Consider the following 24,250-nt stretch of genomic DNA (forward strand, 5'->3'; position numbering starts at 1 on the left):
ACACTGGCTAGAAGAACCTACTGGACATCTTCGAGATTGATCCCCGACTCAGCCTAAGCATCTACGTTCATGCCACTCCAACCTTGTGCAGAGGACTAACTGTACTAGCAACTGGGTGAAGTTAAATATCAGCATAGACTCTCTACTTAGGAGGGTCCGATTTTGTTCTTGCAAAAACCACAAAACACCCCAGTATCTGTTTTTACCTCAAATCTAATATACAATTTCTAAATGGTTGTTAATGAACTGAATAGCTAGATTAAGAGCAACCTGATTTGTTAGCTACTGAACAACCTTCAAAATTGTTAGCAACAGAGATGATCATGACATTATTGAGCTATGTACTTCCCAACTTTCTATTAAAACAGCTACACAAATAACAGGGCTTTATGAAGAAGAGGAAAATAATACATCTTTTAAAATGAACGATTGCTTGCTTCTTCTGTACTGTAGTTTTTTCTTCTGCACTGCTTAGCGCATTTAAGATTTTGTAAGTCAAATTTCAGAAGAAAAGAAAATTTATGTCCTTAAACACAGGAAATACAAACCCACATTTAAAAAAATAAAGTCAAAAGTCCAAACAACCTTTTTTTAAATATATTTTGATATTTAACAAAAAACAACAACAGGAAGACTTTAAACTCTTCCTTTGGGTTCTGACAGGCTTATAGAATGAAGCACACTCTCTTCTCTAAATATCAGTAAATATAAACCTGAAATTTTACCAGACCAATTAGGTACAGGCAAGGGTTGCCACAAATATTCCTGACACTAGGTCAAATTAAGAGGAATACGCCAGAAGTATGAGAACACACAAAGCACTCCACGCTTACCCACCTACCATCTATCCCCCAGCATGATCTTTTAAAAGTCACAGGTCAGACAACTTCAATTCTCAAATGGGTGAACTGAAGACTAAAACTCATACGTTTCCCTACAGGCCAGTAGGCCCCCCGATCTGGCCCCTGCCCACCTTACCAGCCCCATTCACCGCCTCTCCTTGCTCTAGCCAAACCAGCCTTTGTTCTATTCCTTTAAAAAAAAAAAAAGAAAAAAACAAACAAAAAAAACCCCAAAATCTAGCTTATTCCCACTTCAATACCTTTGCTTCCTGAACTGCTCTTCCAGCAGAGATCTTCGAGTGGCTGGCTCCTTCCCATGCCAGTGGGGGAAGGGAAGAGGTGTCCCCATGTCTTGTCTTCCCTGACCTACCAGAGCTACAGCAGCCCTCCCCCTACCTAGACAATCTATCACATTTTATTGTCTTCAGTGCACTTATCACTACCTGAAATTATTTTGTTTACTTGTTCACTTGTTTATTATCTGCCACCTCCCCCATAAAATGGAAGCTCCATGAGACCAGAGACCTTGTCTGTTCTGTTCACTACTATAGGAGAATACCTGGTACATAGTAGACACTCAGTATTTGCTGAACTAATAAATAGATGAATGAATGGAGAGCAAGCTAACAATTAACCTTCAGGAATTTAAAACAGTTTTTAATCATATTACAAACAAAACCAGGTGATTACCTAGATTACAGGTGAGAAGGTGATACAGAACATCACATGTAATTTATTTACAAAACCTAACCCACAGAAAGCTTAATCTAGAAGAATATAATCACAAGTAAGGAATCTGAAAGGCCTTATGCATACTTGAGCAAACATCAAAGGTCAGGATTGGGGGAGGTCTGCAAAGATCAGAGCTATGTTACTTCCAACAAAGAAAGGTAAAAATAACAGTAGTAGTATAGCTAGTTAACACTTTGAGTACTTAGGTTAGACTAGGAACTCTTCACAGAATCTTACACATATTGGTTTGTTTAATTTTCACAACTGTATTATTAATTTTTACTATTACCTCCATTTTTACAGATGAGAAAACTAAGACAGAGGGTGTAAGTAACTTCTCATGGTCACACATCTCGAAGCCAAAATTTGCTCACAAGGCAGTCTGCTCCGGAGTCCCCAATCCTAACCATGACACTACACTGCCTTGCCAAAAATAACAGCTATCATTTATGTAGCACTTATTAGGTGCTAGAAATCTACCCACAATCACCCATGATAACCATATGAGGTCGACACTATAATTATCTGTATCTTACAAATAAGGAAACTGAGGCACAGGAAAGTGACTTGCCTAAATTTACACAGCTAGTAAAATCACAATGACTTGCCTTGGGTCACACAGCAAGCCAGGATTTAATCCAGGGGTCTGGCTCCAGAGTTCACTCCCAAACACTATTCTCTCTTGCTTCTCAATGGTTCTCGGCTTTGCTATCAGAGATGAACACATCATAACTTGAAGTCTGATGAAAGAACTGCCAAGTGCCCCAGTATCTCCCTGGGCTTCCTCTGCCCTGGAACCTCATTCCTACTCCCTCAGTTGTCTCATATGCATCCCCTCGCTGGTACTTCATCTCCACCAGAATTCTGCCTCACTGATTCAACCAGATGTAACTCTCACTTTAAATTAATTTGAGAACAGAATGAATTATTGAATCAAATTTTGAATCCAATTTCCAACTCCAGTGTAATAAAATTGTACAGTAATGCCTACCAGAAAATCATGCTATTACAATCCAGCAGGAAGAAGGTTATAGAAGTTTTAAATGAAGAAGTACCACAAAAAAAGATATTTCCTACAGGAATTGAAAGCAAGGACGTGGGTTTATATGAGGTAAAGGGCAATCCAACTGCCTAAAGATGACAGGGAAAAATACAAAGGAAAGTTAAACAGCTGTAAGCTAACTTCCAAAAGTCCTAGTGCTCCACACAGGCAAAACTCAGCATGCTACAAAGCTGACCATCATCTTAAATGTTTGTTCATCAAGAGTTTTCACCTACATGGAGATAATTTTTTTCATGGACTGTCCCCCAGTCTATGACATTTTTAATGGAAGTAAGTGAATAAGGAAAAATCTGCCTTACAGCAACTTTGGCAAATATACCTATTCCAAAAAGCAAAAAGCAACAATCATCTTATCTTTAGAGCCTCAAGACTCTGCCTGAGAGAACATTTCCCTGCAGGATGAGTGCAGATTTGCCTTCCAGGAGAACATGAAAACGAGGGAGACAGATGTGGGCTTGCTTGTTGCAGGTATAACAACGCTTCCTAATTCTAACTTCCCTGAATGTACTCAGTGACCTCTGACCTCACCACAAACTCTAAAACATGATTTTCCTCTTCTTTACATTACTTGTTGATTTTCCTCAACAATTAATGTCTCCAAATAAAAATTTGGCAGAAGTAAGAAACATGTTCTGTGTAATTTCCATTCTGAATAAAATTTAGGGAAAAGAAAAGCTAATCCAAAGCTACACTATACTGAAGACTAAGAATGTGTTTTCAGTTAACACAGAACCGCCAGAGCTATTGAGAGTTTCTTACAGTTAGATAAACTGGCCAGTCAGACAGTTCCCAATGCATCTGTGTCTTAAGAGGAGGGAAGCAGCTGCCACATGCTTAACTCATCAGTACCTATAAAGACGCCGTACGTAATTACTCAACACGATCTTCCTGCTTTAGTGCCCTTCCTCACACGAAGCAGTGGCAACTGTATATTTAAAACACAGACCTTTCACTGTGTTGATGAACCACTTTCAAATAGAACCCTTTCAAGGTCTTCAAATTCACTCCTGACGGTCACGACTGAGGACGGCGTTTGCAGAAACGCATGCCGAGTAACTACCGGCAGGCTAATTCTAACACTCTTACCTTTAAAGTTTTATAGTAAATGGCCCTGTTGATTTCCAGTGGAAATAAATTTTGCTCTTCTCCTGAGCAAGCCCAATTCACATAGCGCAGCCAGTTCCCCTTCTCTGGATCGGTGGCATCAATGCACATCCACCCCAAATTTGGGTAATAGACCTTGGGAGGGGGAAAAACACATTTTGTTAAAATAAAATATCGTTTAAAGGTTTCCATTTTCAACTTCTTCTAAGACAGTTCTTGCTCATTATACGCAAATACTCTATAAAAGCATTTCACGGAAACAAAATAAATAAGCAACAGAAAAAAGGAAAATAAAGATGAAAACTGAGATCCAAAATTGTATAATCCTCATTAGTTATTTTTCTATTTGGGTGTAATTTTTTTCTCCTAAACTTCAAGTGCTATAAGGAAATGCGCTTGATGATCTCCAAATGCTTCGCAAATACGTACACAAAGACAAGTGACAGCTCTACTCCTTCCAGGGTAACAGAGGAAGAGTGAGCCCGCAGCGGTGCTCCACAGCACCCGGATGCCCTGAGCTTTCTGGGCTGCTCTGCAAGTCAGAGTGTGGAGGCCCAGTCCTGCTGGGGTTCACGGCTCAGCAGGTGCCTTTACTGCCTTTACTGCAGGGCTGACAGAAACTTCAGTAAGTGAACATGCGGTGGAAACCTCCACGTGGGTGACAGGGTATGATGCTTTTGCAAACTCCGCTGACCTTAAAACCTTCTCTATCCAGAGCAGGGAATATCGGTGTCCTTCCGAAACAAGACCAAAAACCCGACCCCTCTTTGAGGAGTCAGATCAACTCTACTCTTGCAAGAAGCTTCCCCTGATCATCCTCTCTCAGTGAATTCCTCCTGCCAGATGCTTCCAGCATTCATTCCTTCATCTTAAAGACAATCTACTGAGCAGCTATTGTTAACTTTCTTTGTATATACATACATACATTTATCTAGATTTTACTTCCCCAAAATTAGACTGTAAAACACTTGATTAGGCACTGAAATAGAACTGCAGAATCAATTGGTGACAGTCCTGTCAAAAACAAAGCAAAAGGAATGAGTCTTTTACTTTCGCTTTTGGAAGAAAGGAGAGAATCTTGATGCTTCTGTGTTTTCCCTACACATACAGCAAAGACTCCCACCACTCATTTCTTCTTTTCTCTCCTGCCCACATTAAACACTGTTTTTTGCGGCAGCTTTCCTGCAGGAACAAAGCCCCCACTCTCGGCTCCTCTGGGCATGCCTGTGTCTCCCAGCCTGTGACTGCCAGGGCAGTGCCCACCTTCCTAGCCACGAACAACACTTTCTTCCTGCTGCGAGTTAGATATCTGACATACTGCTACATGCTTTCTGTATTATCTCATTTAAACTTATGCATCAGGTTCATTATTATCCCTTTTTGTAACGTGGAAATTAAGGATCAAAGATTAAATACCTTTCCCAAAGTCACTCACTTAATCAGTAGTAAAGATGGGCTTAATTCCAGCTCTGCTTGACCTCTACGTAACAGTGCCTTCCTTGACCACCCTAGCTAAAGCTGCGAATCCTTCGCTTCCCATCAGCACCTCCAGTTATCTCCCCAATTTATTTTTCTTCATGGTACTTGTGCTCTTTTAAAGTGTGGGATCATCTACTTACTTACTTATTTAGTGACTATCTCCCCACACCAGAGTATTAGCTCCATGAGAAGACATTTCATTTTTTTTCATTCACTGCAGTACCTCCAACACCCTGACCAGTGCCTGGCAGAGAGTAGGCTCTCAATAAATAACTACGAAATTAATGAAATGATATACGAACGTATAACTGTCATCATTTAATGAGCACCTACTATGTGACAGGTGCCATGCTAGAAAGTGCTTTGTGGTTACTCTATTTAGTCACCACGAAGTGTCAATATTTTCACTAGCCCGTAAGCACCCACAGTGAGTTTATTCAAAAACTGGTTGTTTACTAAAACACCTATCTGCACCATTCTAATAAGAGGTTATCCATGTCACACTTCACTCCTTTTCAAACTCACTGTCACACTCACCCTCAGCCTGTACACATGCGAGCATGCCTGACACGCTGCTCTCCCTTTAAAACAAAGAGAAAGTGCAGCCCCACATGGTATGTTAGGAAGACACAGAATCACAATACAAAATTTAAACTTTACACACCAAAATAACTTAAGCTACTTTACATTAAAATGTTTAAGAGATATTTTTGCCCTGTTTGCCAGCATGATAAAATAAGGAAAATGGAGTAGTCAGTTGGTCTTTTAACAGTCCATATTAGTTACTTTTTATTAACTTAGGAATAAGAAGTCTTGTTTGGATTTATTACCATAGACAGCAGAGTCCCACTCACTCCCCACGCATATATTGACACACCTACAGACAAACGCAGAGATGGTGCTGGAAAATCCCACACAGTTAAAGGCAGCTGGAGAGAGGCATCAAGAGTCTATAGGCCAACTGGAGAATAATAATAAGGCTGTGCCGACATTTCCTGGCTCTCAGGTCAATAAAGACCTTTGCAAAGAGCAAGGTGTTCCACTTGAGTGACGTATTTATGTACAGCTCGTTTTGTTACAAAAGAGACTAAGGCATCTACTAAGTCATGCTTAAACTAAAATACTTAGTTTTATATAAAAAGATGAACAATTCAATTTTTTTACAACGTGCAAACAAGTAATTCACAAAGGAATACGCATGGCCAAAACCTCACAGAAAAAAAATTAAATTTACCTAATAATCAAAAATAACTCCAAATTAAGTAATGTTTTTACCTGTCAAATTGGTAAAAATTGTTTTTTAAAGGGGAAAAAAAACCCCAAAAAACAGCATTAGAAAGCAGACATTCCCCCAAAACGCTAATCAGAGAATAAACTGGTTTAATTTTTTCTGGATGGAATTAAGAAATACTGACCAAAGAACTTTAAAATGTACACACACTTTAACCAGCATATACACTTGTAGGAATTTATTCTCATGAGATGACTGGGCAATCATACCATGATGTATGTACGAAGATGTTCACAGCAGCGTGGTTTACTACAGACTGTTTCTAATTCATTGCTAAATGGAGACCACCACAGATTAGTTCAGTATGACAATCCAGGCATACAGTGGAATACTAAGCAGACCTTAACAAATACTGTGTGTGAAAGACTGACTCACGTGGAAACCTGTATCTTCTGTTATCTTTGTATTCCTTAAGAATTTTTTCAGTAAATACACATTATCTCTATAATTAGGAGAAAACAAAGATAACCAGAAGTTGTGGAAATATACTTATCAGTATAAAAGTCATAATACACTGATGACTGAATAAAGCCATTTATATAAAGTATGGCTTAGATGATACCATTTTTGTTTTAAACATATTAATATATGAAGAGAAAAATAATCTGAAACTTAAATACGTGACTATGTTAATAATGGTTTTCTCGGAGAAGTGGGATTTATTCATAATTTTTATTTTCTTCTGCTCACCTGAATTTTCTACCTTTCCTCCACTGATTTAGTATAATCTCTAAGTAAAAAAGGGGAAGAGGGTGGGGAGAATGAATGAAAACCCAAGTCTGAAGGAAGGCAGCCAAGATCTGCTGAATGCTAGGCTCACACCCCCCATCCTCTTCCCATCATCATCATCACACATACAAAGTTTTTAAAAAATATGTAGCTTTGGGCTTCCCCGGTGGCGCAGTGGTTGAGAGTCTGCCTGCCGATGCAGGGGACACGGGTTCGAGCCATGGTCTGGGAAGATCCCACATGCCGCGGAGCAACTGGGCCCGTGAGCCACAACTACTGAGCCTGCGCGTCTGGAGCCTGTGCTCCCCAATAAGAGAGGCTGCGACAGTGAGAGGCCCGCACATCGCGATGAAGAGTGGCCCCCGCTTGCCACAACTAGAGAAAGCCCTCGTACAGAAACGAAGACCCAATACAGCCAAAAATAAATATATAAATAAACAAATTTGTTTAAAAAAATATATATGTAGCTTTCTCACTTTTATTGAGAGTCAAACCTTGTAATTAGGAACTGGGATGAAAATGTGTTTTCATACAATTCCTACCTCAGTTGGTCAAACTTTGGTTTCCAATCAGAATTAACTTCAGTGACTGACACAAAGAACCTATCTTTTAAAATGTGACAGAATTTTGCTTAATGTAAGTACAAAGTACTAGACTGCACATGTACCATAACACCACGAGGCTCGGGTAGTGGAAAGACAGGGAGAATTAGAATCCCTTCCTTTCGGGCAGAGACAATGCAAAGGCAGGTAAAACTCCCAGCCCAGCTCAAACTCAACAATGATACATAACAAGTCTATTTCCAAATCTTGACAATGACTAAGAAATACTCAGCTGACTTGATCCCAAGGAGAAATACTTCCATATAATCAATAATTTTTCCTCTATAAACAGTCCCTTTTAACAAAGCAAGGGTACCTGATTATGTACTATTATAAAAAAATTTTTACAAGTTAACTTTCAAATGGAAATTCCCTACTTGGAGAGAAAGAATTGAAGGAAGGGAAGCACCTCTATGCCAAGCACTGGGCTAGATGCTCTACGTGTTATTTTATTTAACCTTTACAAGAACCCTATGAAATATTATTAAGTCCCTTTTACACATGAGGACACTAGGGAAAGATGATAATTTTACTAGAACTCTGAAGTCACTGAGAGTCACAGCAGGATTCAAACCTGGTTCCCGCATTTACTGCTCCATTTCTATTTTTCTCTCTTTCCAACCCCCTCCTCCCATCCTTAACCTCCCCTGGGTCATCCAGGCCTAACCTCCTTTCCGCCCCTACCACTAAACAAAGACTAGGTATTAACTCACTGTCAAACAGAATGTAATTTTCACACCACCCAATTTCAATTCAATTTAATCCAATCATTTCAAAAGCCCTAAAAATAATCTAAATTCACATTTTAGCACACACTCCAATTTAAAAGCACATTCAAAATTATACCCTCATGACAGACAGAGAAAGGTCTGTAAAGAACCAAACTGTTAAACATAGTTATTATTACCTCATGGGTTGGGGGTGAGGGTTTTAACATTTACTTGTTATAATATACATGCATTAATTCAAATTTGCAAATTAAAAAAAAATCCTCATTCAATTAACATGAAAGTATCATCATTCCAACCCTCAACTGTTTGCCTGAGGTCCTTACCCACTTTCAACTTGCAGTAACCAACCTTCTTTGACAGAAATCACTCCCAGGAATTAAGGCAGAGCACCTCCTCACTCTGAGGTAAGTGTTTTACTCATCCAAACCAGTCCCGCCACAGTTAGAGTCTACAGAAGTAAAGCCTTCCGCTGGCTGTTCTCTGGACTTGCCCCTCCACCTGTATGTAGCCTAGAGCTCTAACACACTGTTGATGGACACAGAAACCTCTCCTGGAGGTCCAAGCTCCATTCCAGTGGCTCTGGTTTGTCTTATTGTCTGAGGTCCCTTTTCATCTCTTTTCTCTGGGGATCTAGCTTGTTGAATTTCCAACATTATGATCATTTTCCACTTTCCCTGTCTGTCCCTGGAAGACAGACAACATTTAATTATATTTCCATGTGTTTAGACTGACAAAAGGAGTAAAGGGGAGACAGGAGGTTCACAATTCCACTAGCCCAACTTGCATGGCATTTACCTCCTAATGCATTTCCATAAGTAAATAATAACTCAGTGTGCATTCAGAAGTCGATTCCAGGACTTCCCCCCACACAGTACTCTAACTTCTTGGTTCAAATTACAGCCCATACTCTAACATTAGAAGAGAATGAAATTCTAAGCAAAAAATAAAGATCAGTAATCTTTAAATATGCAACCATTTTTTTTAAAAAAGTGTCTTTATCCTCTACATGATCATTCAAGAGTTTCTCTTTGATGTTCAGGTTCAACTAATATTTACTTAGCCAGAGTCATCCATGTCAAGTATTTTCATATATATGATCTCATTTGTAGCCAAACAAATCTATGAGGAGCGTGTTATCCTCATTTAAAAGTAAGGATAAAGGAAAAAAAAAAAAAAGGATAACCTTTTGGAATAAGAGCATTTCAAGGAAAACATTTAATAAAAATTATGTCTTTATAAGTTATAAATAATTGTATTAACACTGCTACCTAGGAAACACTACACCTTCTTGGTCTGTTCACATTCCATTTGTTTTTGAGCTCCAGAATCAGACGCCCAGAGGGCTTGTTAAGGACCATAAGACACCACCCTACAGAAGTAACTTTCCAAGAGCTATAGACAAAAATGGATCTTTGGTATCAACCACTTCACTCTTCAGATTGCTTTAGAAAACCAGGGCTTCTTTTAAGAGCTATTCAAAGGCATCACTGTATCTGAAATATTCTGAAGATTCTAGAATAAGGGAAATAAAAAATCTAATAGGTGGTAGCACATTTTACTACAATAAGCCAACCTATAGGTGATTCTAAAATACAAATTTGAAAAGTAAACAGCTGGGCCTCTCAAACCTGCAAAGCCCAGTCCCAGAGCCATCATTACCAAAACCCCACACTGCCTGACCCTTGACCCTCATTTGAAACTACTCTGAGTAAGTTTCATACCTACGACCACACAAATATTTCTGGAAACCCGCACAACAACAGATGCTCAATAAATGTTGACAGGTTCAAAGTAGGCCCCCAATCAACCTCCACAGGATGAATGAAATAACTCATTGTTAAATTAGAAATTCTAACTCTGGATGACGGATGTTTAAAAATTCCATATAACCCTAGAAATCACATAAAAAATGTTGTGTATATATGTGCATTTGTATATTTTCTGGGGAGATTTTCAAAAGGGTCCACAACACAAAGAAGAGGAATAATCTCTAGGCTCTGTTGGTGGGAAGAGCACTGAATAGGCAACCAAGAAATCTGGGCTCTAGACCTAACTCCAAAACCAACCGTTTCAGACATTAAGCAGGTCACCTGCACTCATCTCAGATTTCTCATCTGTGAAAAGATTTAGGGTGTTTCTAGTATTCTTTTATTCCACAAACAAAAATCCCCATGGGGTACTGTCAGTAGTCTATACAATACCACAAATGTTATATGCCAAGCTCAGTGCTCCAGAATTGAGGAAAGTGCCCAGCACGTGGTAAGAGCTTATTCACAAAGAGGGGTTAAATAAGTAAATAAACTCTCAAAGACAATTTTTTTCTTGCACCATACCAAGCTGCCAATCTAAGCACAAGTTAACTCATTCAAAAAGGTCGCTTAATTCTCTGCACTTCAACGTCCTCACCCTCCTGAAGTTCCTGAAAGAATATGATTGGTATAGCAGTTTCTATGACAATGAAATCTATGGCTAGCCCACTTTTAAGTACCAAGTTCCAAATCTTTGCACTCCTATTAACCACACAGCTTCACAGTAAACCTAAGACCCCAGACATGACCTCACTCCCACTGCTTCTCTTTTTCACACACAGAGACCAGGGCTCAGCAAACTTTCTGTAAAGGGCCAGAAAATATTTTCAGTTTTACAAGCCTTATGGTCTCTGTCACAACTGCTCAACTTGGCCACTGCAGGGCAAAAGCAGCCACAGGTAATATGTAAACAAATGAATGCTGAGTGCCAACAAAACTTTATTAATGAACTGAAGTTTAAGTTTCATATAATTTTCATATGTCACAAAACATGTGATCTTTGTTTAAAATTACTTAAAAACGTAAAATCCATTCTTAGCTCTCGGACTGTAAAAAAACAGGTGGCAGGTTGGATTTCCCTAGTGATCTAGGTCTTTTGCTAGCATACTAGGCATGGTTTAGAGGCTGGAAAGGAGCAGTAAGAGCTGAGTGGTACTTTCTGAAAAAAGGTTCTGTAGAATCAGCTGATTGACTTCTCTAGTCTCATATCTTCTTGCCTCCATTTTTAAATTAGAAATAATTTGAAATTAGAAGAGCTGAGATAGCAAAGATTATGAAATGTACTTGTTAATATCTGATCATAACAGTGTGAATGATAAAAAGTTTGTTTTCACTTCTGAAAAACTTAAAGTCTTCTCATTATAGAGAAATAATTTCTCTATCAATTTTAGCTGAAATGCAATTCTACTTCTTCCCTCCATCCACCCGACTCAAAATTTGTTGCCTAAATGAATAACATGCAAATGGAAGCAGTGAACTATCAGTTTTCATCTATAAGAATGGGGGGAAGAAACTATTAAAAACATTAACAGTACTGGTTTTAAAGAGCTAGGAAGGGACTTCCCCGGAAGTCCAGTGGTTAGGACTCCACGCTTCCACTGAAGGGGGCACAGGTTCAATCCCTGGTCGGGGAACTAAAATCCCACATGCCGTCTGGCACGGCCGAAAAACAAAAAAAGAATAGGAAGGAATATTTACTCTTGGTAGCTATATAAATTAGTACAATCCGTTTGGAGGCCTGTTAGGAAAATTTACCAAAAATTAAAATGTACATAACTTTTGACTTAACAATTACACTTCTAGGAATTTATCTTAAGAAGATAACCAGACAAGTGAACAAAAATGTATATACGGTGAGTTTCATACTTTGAAGAATTGTTTGTTTTTTTAAATTTTATTGAAGTATAGTTGATTTACAATGCTGTGTTTTCTGCTGTACAGCAAAGTGATTCAGTTATACATATCTATGTATTCTTTTTCATATTCTTTTCTCTTATGGTTTATCACAGGATATTGAATATAGTTCCCTGTGCTTTACAGTAGGACCTTGTTGTTTATCCATCCTATACTAGCATCTGCTAATCCCAAACTCCCAATCCTTCCCTCCCGAAGAATTGTTAATATCATGAAAAGATTAAAGCTACTTAAATGTCCACTGGTTAAACAGTGGAAGGATACAATGGAATTCTAGGTACTATATAAGAAATAATGATGTAGATAAGCATTTGACATGGACACATCCATAACATATTAAGAGAAAAAAGCACGTTACAACATTGCATACATATACTGTTTGATCTCAACTGTATGAAATGTCTATATATGGTGTTTGTATACGTACCAGTGTGTGTGAGAGAAAAAAAAAACAGGACAGAGAAGCAGACCTAAAAGAATGCACACCATGATGTTCACTGGTGATTTTTACTTTCTTGTTTATAGTTTTCTGTATTGTTTATATTATTTTACAGTTGAGCATGTATTACCTTTATAATTTAAAAAGGACTTATTAGAAGGTACGACACCAAAAGTGGACCATAACATAAACCATGGACTCTGGGTGATAATGGTGTGTCAATTGTAACAAATGTCCCACTCTGGTAGAAATGTGGATAGTGAGGAAGTTGTGTGTATAGGGCTCATGGGGGAGATTTCAAAACTCTTTGTACTTTCTGCTCAATTTTCCTATGAACCTTAAACTCTCTAAAAAATAAAGACTAATTTTTTTAAAAAAGGACTTATTAAAACATGCAAACAATTCAAAAGTTCTGTTCATCAGAAGCAATTTTAGCCCCACGGAAGTGAATGTGAAAGGCTTTTACCAGAAGTGGCTTTAGAATACTGCACATTGCTTACTGCGTGTGTGTGCGTTTTGGTTTTTTTGGTTTTTTTCGGGGGGAGGGGGGTAGTTGAGAGAAGTATTACATGAAGTCCAGCCTTTAGCCTGCCAGCAATTCCCCACCAGGAACTGACCAAAGAGTGCTCTCCTCTTTCCAGAATCTGACTGTTTTGTGCATTCACCCTGAGGATACTCTACTGTTTCTCTTGTTATTTCTGATTTAACAGAATGCTTTCAGTGAAAACCTAGAGGACTTGAGACTGCGTTAGATAATAAAGGGCTCAAGAAAAGCAATTTAACACTTTCTCTCAGATTAGCTTTAAAATGGAGTTTTAGCTGAGGGAAAAGACCAGGCTGCTAAAAGATAAACTGGCCTTAAGGGGCTTTAATGGGAAGAACAAATGCCAAGATGAGATTTTAATGATAAGCCGTTTCTGTTACATTAATTGGGGGCGTTCTGTTGCAACTCTGAAGATAAGACCAAGGTTGGAATAAGTTAATGGGGAAACACTAAATTTTACCTGGATTTTTATTTTCTTCTTTATAAGAAATATGTACATTATAATTTACACTTCCTATACTTTGCCAAATACATACCTCCACATGTGTATGTCATATATATCTACTTTTATTTTAACACAGCAAAAGCCTTAAAGGTTTCTGCACGGACTATATACCTCAGAGTTGAAACTATCTGAATGACAGCCAGTTTTTTTTTTTTTTAATTGCAGGGAGGAAAAGCCAGCCTTGATAAGAACTAAATGTTTAAACCTGACTAACAAGAATTGGCAACGTCATAAGGATTCCCAAACTGTGGCAGTATATAAGTAGAAGCATCTTAAATTAACAGTGGGATGCTAACAAGTTTATAGGAAAAATCGAATCTCTAATACATAATGGTTCCACATTATAATTTTCACCAAGCTACTATGAATTCATACTCTGTATGAATTTCAATACAAATGAAGCTTAATTTACAAAAGGCACTGTTAATAATGTATACAATATGCCCAACAATATCAAATTGTTATGTCGAGTAAAACAGGTACCATAAACTTAGGTTTACTATTAATGACATTTGTTCAACCTTAGATACACACAGAACTAGAGTAAGCATTTCCTGGTTCCCTGACATATCCTAACTAGGATTAACGCTAACCTGGTAGAGCATATTTGTTGGTTTCACTTGGGAAACTTCTAAAATTACAAATGCTGTTTATTTTGGAACATAATTTTGTGGTCAAGACAATTTTAAGTGTTCAGGCATTATCTTGAGTAATTTTTTTTTTTGGTTGGGCAGTTTTTCTACAAATACAGCACTCTTTTCACTCAAAAGTTGTGAAATAGCACAAAGTAATCACTCCCTTGGTAAATGGTCATTTCCTAAGTCCCCTTGGGTTAACTGTCACTAGATTTATTATAAGGGATTCAAAGAAGCTCTCAAAATTACTTAGAGAAACCGTCAGAATTTTCAAGGCAAGAAACACTGTTCGTAGCACTGAGAAAAATAGCAACACACCTCCAACGGACAAATGCCACCGAACTTCTTGATGGAAAGTGTCCGGACATTTCCTAGGCGTATCTTATTTTTAGACTTTTATATGTTTACATATGAAACAGATGTGATTCAATCTAAGACAATCTGAAAGAAATGCTGTTCCTTACCATCAAAAAATTTCACTTGCTTTAAAAAGGAGTCACACCATTGAGTTCTACAAGAACATGAGGAGCTTCCCGTGGGCACCTGATCTGAATTAAGTTCAACAGAAATGCTGAATTCACATGCAACTCTCCGGGAAACAATAACAAGATATTTTATCTTTACAGCTTTCTTAATGAGATTATTTTTTATTCTCCCCACTTTTAAATTGAGGGTTTTAGGGCCCGGAGGTTAAGTGCCCTGCCCAAAGTTACAAAGGCGGGGATGTGAACCCAGGCAAGCCAATGAAACATTTTTAACTGCCGCACTGCCAGGCAGGAGATGTGGGTTCTGGTTCTGCACTGACAACACTCGCAACACGTGGGCCCCACAAGGAGAAGTTGCTCCCTCTGCTCTGGATGGCTTCCCTGAGTACGGAGTGTGCGAACACTCCCTCTCTTCTAGGACTGTTGTGAGAACGTGAAATGAACAGAATGAAAGCCTTTCTGAAAGTCCAAAGCACTATATAAATATACCATGTGCTAAATATGTCCAACTCTGAATGTTCCAGCAACACAGAGATTAGCTTCTAAAATATGGAGAAGACCCTAACAACGCTGTATTTGCGGCCACCTTGGAGTGTCTTTTATGGTATCTGTCTGCAAGCCTGTAAAGTGGCAGACCAAAGTCCTGGCTGCAAAGTCCTGAACAAGGCAAATAAAAAGTAGATCTGACATTTATTGTTGAGGACAGCCAAGCACTTTCAAAGTACAAACGTAAAATCAGTCTGTATCTAAGGAAACACATTTTCTCTCTAACAAAAATATTCTTGATTTTAAAGAACATATTAAGATGATTATTTTAATTTCAGAATGTCAAATTCTAAGAGAATAGAATGATATCTTAAAAAATGTACAGAACTCTGATAAACAAAGGACCAGAATTATTTCTTACCTCCCACATGTATACATTATTCTTAACCTGAGATCTTTTTTTCTTATCACCAACAAATGGCCCAAACTTTTTGCCTTTTAAAATTGGCTTAGTGGCCCAGACACCTAGAAAATAAAACCAATATTTTCATAATGTATTGTGGTTATTTTGAAGACTAAAGCATTAAAAGCAATTCGGTTTCACAAAATACTTAAAAGGCTAGACAGCCTAAAAGCAAGACAATGTTAAATTAATCGAGATCACGCAAGATCAAATTAAATCAAGTATTCAATGGGGATATTTATTTTTCTTCTTTATGTTCTTCCGTATTTTCCTAATAGCCTGCAAAGAACCTATACTGTTTTATAAGTAGGACAGATTATTTTATATTTGCTTGTTTTTAATTTTTACATGTAAAACTACCCAGACAGCATAATCACAAACACTTGGAGAAGAGCAAAATCACAACAATTAAAAGAGAAAAAAATATTGGAATGTAGCAAAACTACAAATAAATTTTAAGTTCTTCTTTCTGCTTTTCTACAGATTTCAAGTTGTCCCCAATGAACATAAGTTGCTTTTATAAAGGGTTAGAAACATAGTTTCGAATAAATATTTTTGAAGTTTGTTTGCTCAAAGTGGAAAACGCTCTCCTCTCTGTTTCCTGAAAACTTGAACAACTCACTTTTCAGAGTTTCAGGCAACTCAGATTTATGCTGCTGTGTGGTATTCTCAGGGATACTTCTATTTTCTCCACACTGACCATAAGGCAAACAAACAAGATGCAGAAGCAGTAAGGAAAATGGCAGGAGATGCCCTGGAGTCAAGGGAACCAGCGCCAGGGTGACTCTTACTGTGAACAGGTTCCGTCACCTTCTGGCCTCAGGTACCTCACCTACAGACGGAGGCTGTGGTCTCAGCCAGTCCTGCCCAGCTACGATGAACTAATTCCACTGCCTGTAAGTCTGCTATGAACCCCATTTGTTATCCCAGCTAATAAGTAATTAGTGGAGATATAAAATCAACTACTTTCATGAATAATACAATATAAATGCTCAAATTACTCACTGAATACTTTTCAATGAGAATTAGGAAAAGCATTTATTAAAAATTTATTCATACACATACACACATAAACTGGAATATCAGAAGTACATTTTTAAAAACAGAAAACAGGACAGAAACATGATACATTCCAAGACTGTACTTTGACTAATTTTTATAACTTATTTCCTTAGCCTTCTGTCTAAAGATTAGGACACAAAAACAAGACTAAATACAAAAAAGCTTGGCTGTATTCAACAAGAAATTCCAGCCAGAAGCACTGGAATACACTCATGTCATCATTCACTAAAATATCTACTGAGCGTCAGGTACTGGAGACATAAGCTAAATAAGAAACGAAGGCACTCACAATCAGTGAAAGGCACAGATGTGAAAAGAAATACAAAATAATGAAATAAATATAACAGCATAACCACACTCAAATCACAGTGAAATCAGAGGAGGGAGCAATATATCCTACGGGAAGAAGAGCCCCGGGGAGACACGGAGGAAGGGGGCTGCTCAGGCTGAATCACCGAGGATGGTGGATGGGTGAAGGTGTGCTTCTGGTTTAATTTTATAATCTATGTCCACCCTGGATTCTTAACTGGAAAACATAATCTTCTGAGTCAGAGTACAGATGTGTTGCCTTTAGAGTGAGCTCCCTACCTGAGAAGCCCCAGAGGAAGCCTCGCCACAGCCTGCCCTCCCTTCCCTCTCCTTCTCTGACCCCAGTGCTCACCAACCCGAGTCTTGTCAACAGCAGATGGGAAAAGCCTCACTTCCTCTGGAAGGCCTCGAAGCACATGTTCAGGTACCTCGGCCAGGGTCTCGGCGGCTGCCACAGGCTCAGCGTTCTGCAAGTGAAGAAGCAGAAGGATAACAGCAAAAGGAAGAAAACCCAGCTCCTTTTTGATTTTTTTCTGGCCCAATAAGCAAATAAGCAAAAATGTAACTGAAACCCAAAGCTGGCAAGCCAGACCAAGATGATGATGTCAAGCGTTTGAGAAGTGGCTTTGATGGTTGTCTGTGAGTCTCCAAAGGAAACCACTGTAACCTTCAAGCATGTCTGTGTTAATCTATTTTGTTCCAGCCACCTGTGGCCATTTTAAAAACATGTAAATCTCTGGCACCATATTGTTTTAAACTCCCACAGAATCTGGCAGCAAAATACAGCTCAAGCTTACTTTTAAGTCATAGGCTACCATCAGCATTTAAGGACATTAAAAAAATAAAAACCAGCACTCCCTACTTAAATGAACACTGTTGGCACATGCTGTAAAGGCCATGCCAGCCAATCGGACCCCCATCCCATCCATGCTTTCATCCCTCCAGCAACAACCCCTTGACGGGCTTGAGGATTCCCAGCAAGAACACTACAATTTATTCTGGGCCCTCCATGGAAGTGAGACCTTTCCAGGAAACGTTATACTGTACGACTGTATACCAAGTAACTAAACAGCAAAGTCCCCACAATATCACAAAGTCTCTAAGAAAGAGAGAATTTAGAAATTACTAAGTATATGCCAAAATTCTTAAGAAATAAGATTACTATTAGATAGATGTATGTAAGGTAACGGAAAGGGGAGATTTGAGCCAACTCATAGAACATGACTGTTAGTCTAAAGATAACTTTCAAATTAAAGGAAAACCAAGTGGCCATTAACTGGCACCACATATACCCTGAAGAACTGATGTGCAGATCGTGACCCCGCCAAGAAGGATGGGTTTTGTAGTCTGAATGTTTTTTATTTCACTGCAGAGGGAAACATTTCTCAAGGACTTTCAAAGAAACCAACATAGGGAAAAAGCAAACTCCAAGCTAAAAAGATTAATTTTCCCAGAACAATGAAGATCTTGTAGTTTTTAAGAATGTTTTGTGCCAAGAAAAGAATATCATCCAAATTTCTGTACTCCTAGCATTTCAGTTTTTAAAAAAACATATCAATAGGCTGCTTCGAGAGAAATAAATCCCGCCGCAACAAGCATGTCACTAGGAGGGTCTACTGTGCTATTCTGAGTTGAAATGTGCAAAAGTGGGCATCGAGGCACCAGGGTTCATTCCCTGGACAGGGCAAAGGTGACGGTGCATACACTCCACAAGCACAAATACTTCCATCCTGCTCGATTTATGCCTTGGTCCTGACAGTATCACCAAGCATAAGTTCAATGCCTTCCCAGACATGGGAATATCAAAACTGGTCCAGAAAATGGTCTTATGGTATTTTTCATTAGCTAAAGCGTGAATAAGTTTAGCACACAAATTTCTCACTTCTAAATACAGTGCCCTCATTCTAAAAATTTTCACGTATAAACTGGAATTTCGGAAACGTGAATAAATTTTTCCAAAGAGGGAAAAGGTGTTAAATTGGTAGTTGCTATCCTAGGCTACATAATAATTATTTTTAACTTGGATAAATTACACAATATTAACAAGTACTAGCCGCAGTGATGAGTCCTATTAGCACATGGCCAGTTAGCACAGTCAGTGGGAATTTTCTTCCCCTTTCTCAGATGGGACCCAGGCGAAGATTTTAAAGGTTTTGACACCACTTAGCCTCCCCAGAAGCTCTGAAAAGACAGTGCGTCAGCCAACTCAAACTGATACTTCCAGGCAGTATTACAATAATATTAATGACTTAATGTGTACCAGGAACTTCCTCAGGCCTCAGTGCAAGGCACTGTGCTAACCCTCTTGTGTGCAAGCTTACTCCAAACAGCCCAAGAGGCAGGCACTGTCAATGCCCCCTCCCAGCTCCCCTCTCCCTCACCACACACACAGAGGAGGAAACTGAGGCTTAGGGAAGTGGTCCAGGCTGCTCAAGGACAGGATTTGAGACTCCGTCTGTCTCTCCCCAGAGCCCGAGCCTGTAACTACTGTGGTATTTGGGTATGTTAAAATTCTGCTGGATCGGGTATGAGGCCCTAATATAAAACATGGTGACTATGGTTGACAGCATGTATTACAGAACTGAAACTTGCTAAGACAGTAGAACTTAAATGTTCTCACCAAAAAAAAAGAAAAGAAAAAGATAAATATGCAAGGTGATGGGTATGTGAATTAACTAGATGGTAGGAATTCTTTCACAACGTATAGGTATATCAAACCACCACGATGTACACACACTTTAGACATCTTACAATTTTATTTGTCAATTATACCTCAATAAAGCAAAGATTTCAAAAAAGAAAAGATTCTGCTGGAATATAATCTGAGAATCTCTGTCCTAAAACCTCCAAACTTCCCCAGAAATGTCAACAGGAGATGGCACCTAAGGCAGGACTGGTCATTCCCACAGGAAATTTGTAACTTGAGGATAAGTTGAAGATCATGGATATTAAAATTTCTGAGACACCTGTGAATATAAAGGACCTCAGCAGAGGTGCCACAGGAAAAAGAAATAAGGAAAGTCCCCACACATGTATTTACTTGCTTTCAGCAAAACCATTATTTTTAATTTGGGCTCCTTTAGTTAGTAGAGGAAAGCTTTTTTTCCTGTTTATTTCCGTACCCTTGACACTCCAAAGGGACTCAACTGAAACCGGAGGACCTCAGTCCAGACACTGGCCAGCTCCAGGGCCTTCCTCTCACCTCTCCGGCTGTTGCAATCGCCACTGCAGTGGCTGTGGCTGCAAACTGCATGGAACATCTTCAGGGAATCAGAAGTAGAAGATGGTAGGACGGCTTGCCTAAACAGAACCACCCTCTCCCCCCCTTCCCTATTTTTCCTTCATAGCTCTTACCACAATTTTAAATAATTACTTGTATAATTATGTGTTTAATGCACCTCCCCCGTCAGACTGCAGGGAAGACAGATTGTGTCCACCTTACTCCATGTTGCATTCCCAGTGCTCAGCAACAGACTTGAAATGTTTGTTGTCACTTAAGTACTTGAATGAATAAATGATTCTTGCAAGTTAACTTAAACCTTTTTTAGAAAAAAGAAAGCTAGGAAAAAATGAAATAGCAGAGTCGTCTATCTGAAAGCATTTTCTCTATGAGTGCCTGAATTTCTTGAATTTGAGGTAGGTATTTCTGGGTCAATGTAAGGATCCTTTTTTAGAAAATGTGATATGCTCTCAATTCCAAGCAACCAGTTTACAAGTAAACCTTTGGAACAAAAGAATATTTAAAAGAAAATTTCTCTTCCCAACACACTCATAAACTGGGATCTCTTTCATATACATACACACATAATCACTTTTATATATATATATATATATACATCTAATACCATACATATATATATATATAGTATTAGATAGATAGATAGATAGATAGATAGATAGACAGATAGTATTAGATGTAATACCATACTCTAAACAGAGTCATCTTGGTGCTCACACTAAAGAATCACAATCCTGGGAATACTTCTTAGGTTGATTTTGTCTAAAAGAAACTGTAACGTCTAGTTAAAAGATTTCTGAGTCCCTTCTGTGGGCCAGGCAATGTTTTAAGCATCACATATGCCTTAACAATGTTATTACTCTAGTGAAGAAGACAGACAGTGCTTGGTACTTATTGATGCTCTGAAGAGAAATCAAGCACAAGAAGGGGACACAGTGATGGGAGAAGGGGCAGGGTGCTATTTTAGACAGAGGGCTTAAGGAAGACCTCTCTAGAAGTAGGAAGGGAATCTTGTGACAATATGCAGGATAAACAGGTCAGGAAAGGACCTTGCTGAGTTAGGAATAAGTGTGGTGTGTTCAGAGAACAGACAGGCAATGAGACCAATATGTCCACAGCAGAGCGGAGAAGAGAAGAGCGGCCAGCGCTGTGTTGGGGGGGGGGGGGGGCGGGGGGTGATGCCATTGGAGAACCGTGAACCACACAGAATGAGAGGGGTAGAAGGTAAGCAGCCGGAGGCCAGGCTGCACACTCCAGGAAGGAACCCTGGCTGCTCCTCTTTCCAGAGGGGCCAACGGCCTCCCAGCACCCCACCCCTGCTGTCCCAGAATAAAGGCACATTCCCATTTCAAGGGTTTCTGACACTGACCACTGTGATAAGCACGGGCGAAGCTACGAGGGCTTCTCTACTTTCCTGTTATATAATAGAAAACGTAAGAACTCTTTAATTCCCTACTTAATGAAACAAGTATCAGTGAACTGATCTGGATTGGTATGTATTAAATTTAACGTATTAAATTTAACATAGTAAGTTTAAGTTAGTAAGTTAGTTATTAACTGTTAATTGACCTCCTTAATTCCATGGCTCCAACTTCCTACCTCAAAGTTAAAGAAAGTCAATATCCCCTCTCTCCCCCAACTAATGGCCACAAGTTGTCCATCATTCAATCACTAACAAACACTTCCCAAGTGCCTGCTCCGGGCTGGCATGTGCTGGTGGTGAAGATACTACGGTTAATGCAGCTGACCCAGGCTCCCTTCTCAAGAGGCTCGCCAGCAGAGGAACTCTTATTCTGCTTCCTAACACAAGAAAACTTACAGGTATTTGGAATCTCCAGTTTTGACCTTGCTGTGGAGCCTCTTAAAGGTCCTTCTACGCTTTCCTGCAATACTCTTCCTCTGGCCGAGGATGACCTTCCCATGCTGGACAATGGGGAGCTCAGGGAACATGACTCTCACACCTTCCTCTGGGCCAAGCTCTGTGCTAACAAGCACTTTCTGCACATCACCTCACCGAATCCTCACCATAATCAGAGCTAACGCTGATGGAGTATTCAGGATACTAATCAGACACTATTCCAAGCTCTTTCTACAGCACCTCATTTAATCTTTACACTATCATGCTGGTTGTGGGTTCTTTTATAACCCCATTTTACAGATGAAGCTGAAACCTGCCTATACTCACAGCTAGTAAGTGACAGAGGTAGGATTCAAACCCAGACAGTCATGCTTCAGGAGAAGGAATCCCAAATACCAAGTCTTAGAGTAGCCCTGTCAAGTTACTTTCCCAAATTACATAAAATAGTGGAGCCCAGGTAAATTCCAGACAGGAATTTAACAGACAGGAGTCCACCTTTTAACTACTAAACCAGTGGGGTCGCGCACTATAATCCGGTGGTGCCTGGGAAGTCCCTTTCGAGGGTCCACAAGGTCAGAGCCATTTTTATAATAATAATAAGACGTTATCTGCCTTTTTCACTCTCAGATGTGTACAGGGGAGTTCTCTGGAGGCTCTGACATGTGCTGATGTCATCGTGCCACTGGCTAATGGAATGTGTGATTGTTTAATCTTGTGCTTTAACTTTTCTGAGTCATGAATAAGGGCTGTAGTCTGACTAACATCACTGTACCAAGTGGATTCCGTGGTACTGATATCGTACTAGACGTTACCATCCGGGGAAGGTGAGTGCAGAGGACCGTACAGGACTCTACTACTTTTGCAATTTCCTGTGTATATATAATTATTCCACCCCCAAAGTTTTAAAATTTGTTTCAATTTCATGGTAAATATCCAAACACATAATCCACGTAAACAAAAAGCTTGAGAATGGCTGGACTGAGGAAGACCACCCCTGACCTTCCGGTACCTCCCATCTCAGGACTGAGAGGCAGAGAACAGGAGAGTGTGGTGATGCGAGGAGCGAGGGAAGAGGCTGGACCCACATATTTGTGCCCCCCCGCCTCCCCCCATGCCAAGCTTCCTGAGCCCAACTGGAGGGGGTGCTCCCCTATAGGCACAAGGGTTTGTTCGGTTTTTTTAAGTTTCATTGCTAATCACCAAAGGAGAACAAGTAAAACAGACTAGAACAAACTGAGTTAAGTGGCTTCAAAATATTAAAGGCAACAACTTATCGTCGATGCCTGTCGGGGTCCTGCAAGGATGGACAAGGAGAACAGAGTTCCTACCCTTTGCTTTAAGCCCCAGATGGTGGGACTGCGACCCCATCAAGGCCTGAGGACTCCTAAGGGAGCCAGCGTGTGTCGGTGCTCCAGGCCCCTGCCCTACCCAGAGGAAGCCTGTCTCCACTGTCCTACCGGGCAAGGGTCCCCATCAGGCCAGCTTCCCACGCTCTCGCCTCTCACTGCACGCTGCACCCTGACGCACTGATGGGTTGTCCTGTTTGATGGCCTCTCCACCAGAGGCAAAGCCGAGGTCCCAGACACACAGGGCAGGTCTGTTTCACTCGCCCTGCCCCCGGAGCCCAGCACAGGATGCGTAGCTCAGAGCAGTGGTTGCAGTGAACAGTCAAATAAACAAGTGTCTGGCAATCAATGTCAAGAGGTCCAGGCGCACAGACGGCTGTAAGTGGATACGGCTCGACTGGTAACGGAGTCCAGGGGAGTGGATGAGATTGGAGAGCAAGAGAAGAGTGAGGACGAGCCCTCAGGACACCACTATCTCAGAGTGAAAGCAGCAGAGGAGGCCTAGAAGAAGACAGCCCAGAGGCAGTGAGGTACCAGAAAGGCCAGGAAAAGGTTCAAGGAAGGGAGAGAGGTCAACAGTCAAAC

General features: G+C 39.8%; 1 protein-coding gene across 1 annotated transcript in view; it reads right to left on the minus strand.

Moving 5' to 3' along the window:
* PRDM2 (PR/SET domain 2) overlaps positions 1–24,250 on the minus strand; it is a 103,468-nt gene that overhangs the window by 69,633 nt on the left and 9,585 nt on the right. Inside the window, exons 2-4 of the mRNA XM_082865250.1 lie at positions 17,576–17,690; positions 15,811–15,914; positions 3,724–3,876 (exon numbers count right to left, since the gene is read on the minus strand). Coding sequence (XP_082721376.1) covers positions 3,724–3,876; positions 15,811–15,914; positions 17,576–17,690 — 372 coding nt within the window. The remainder of the gene's footprint in view (positions 1–3,723; positions 3,877–15,810; positions 15,915–17,575; positions 17,691–24,250) is intronic.

This window comes from Leucopleurus acutus (assembly GCF_964270905.1).
Source record: "Leucopleurus acutus genome assembly, chromosome: 2".
In the NCBI taxonomy this organism is placed as follows: Eukaryota; Metazoa; Chordata; class Mammalia; order Artiodactyla; family Delphinidae; genus Leucopleurus; species Leucopleurus acutus.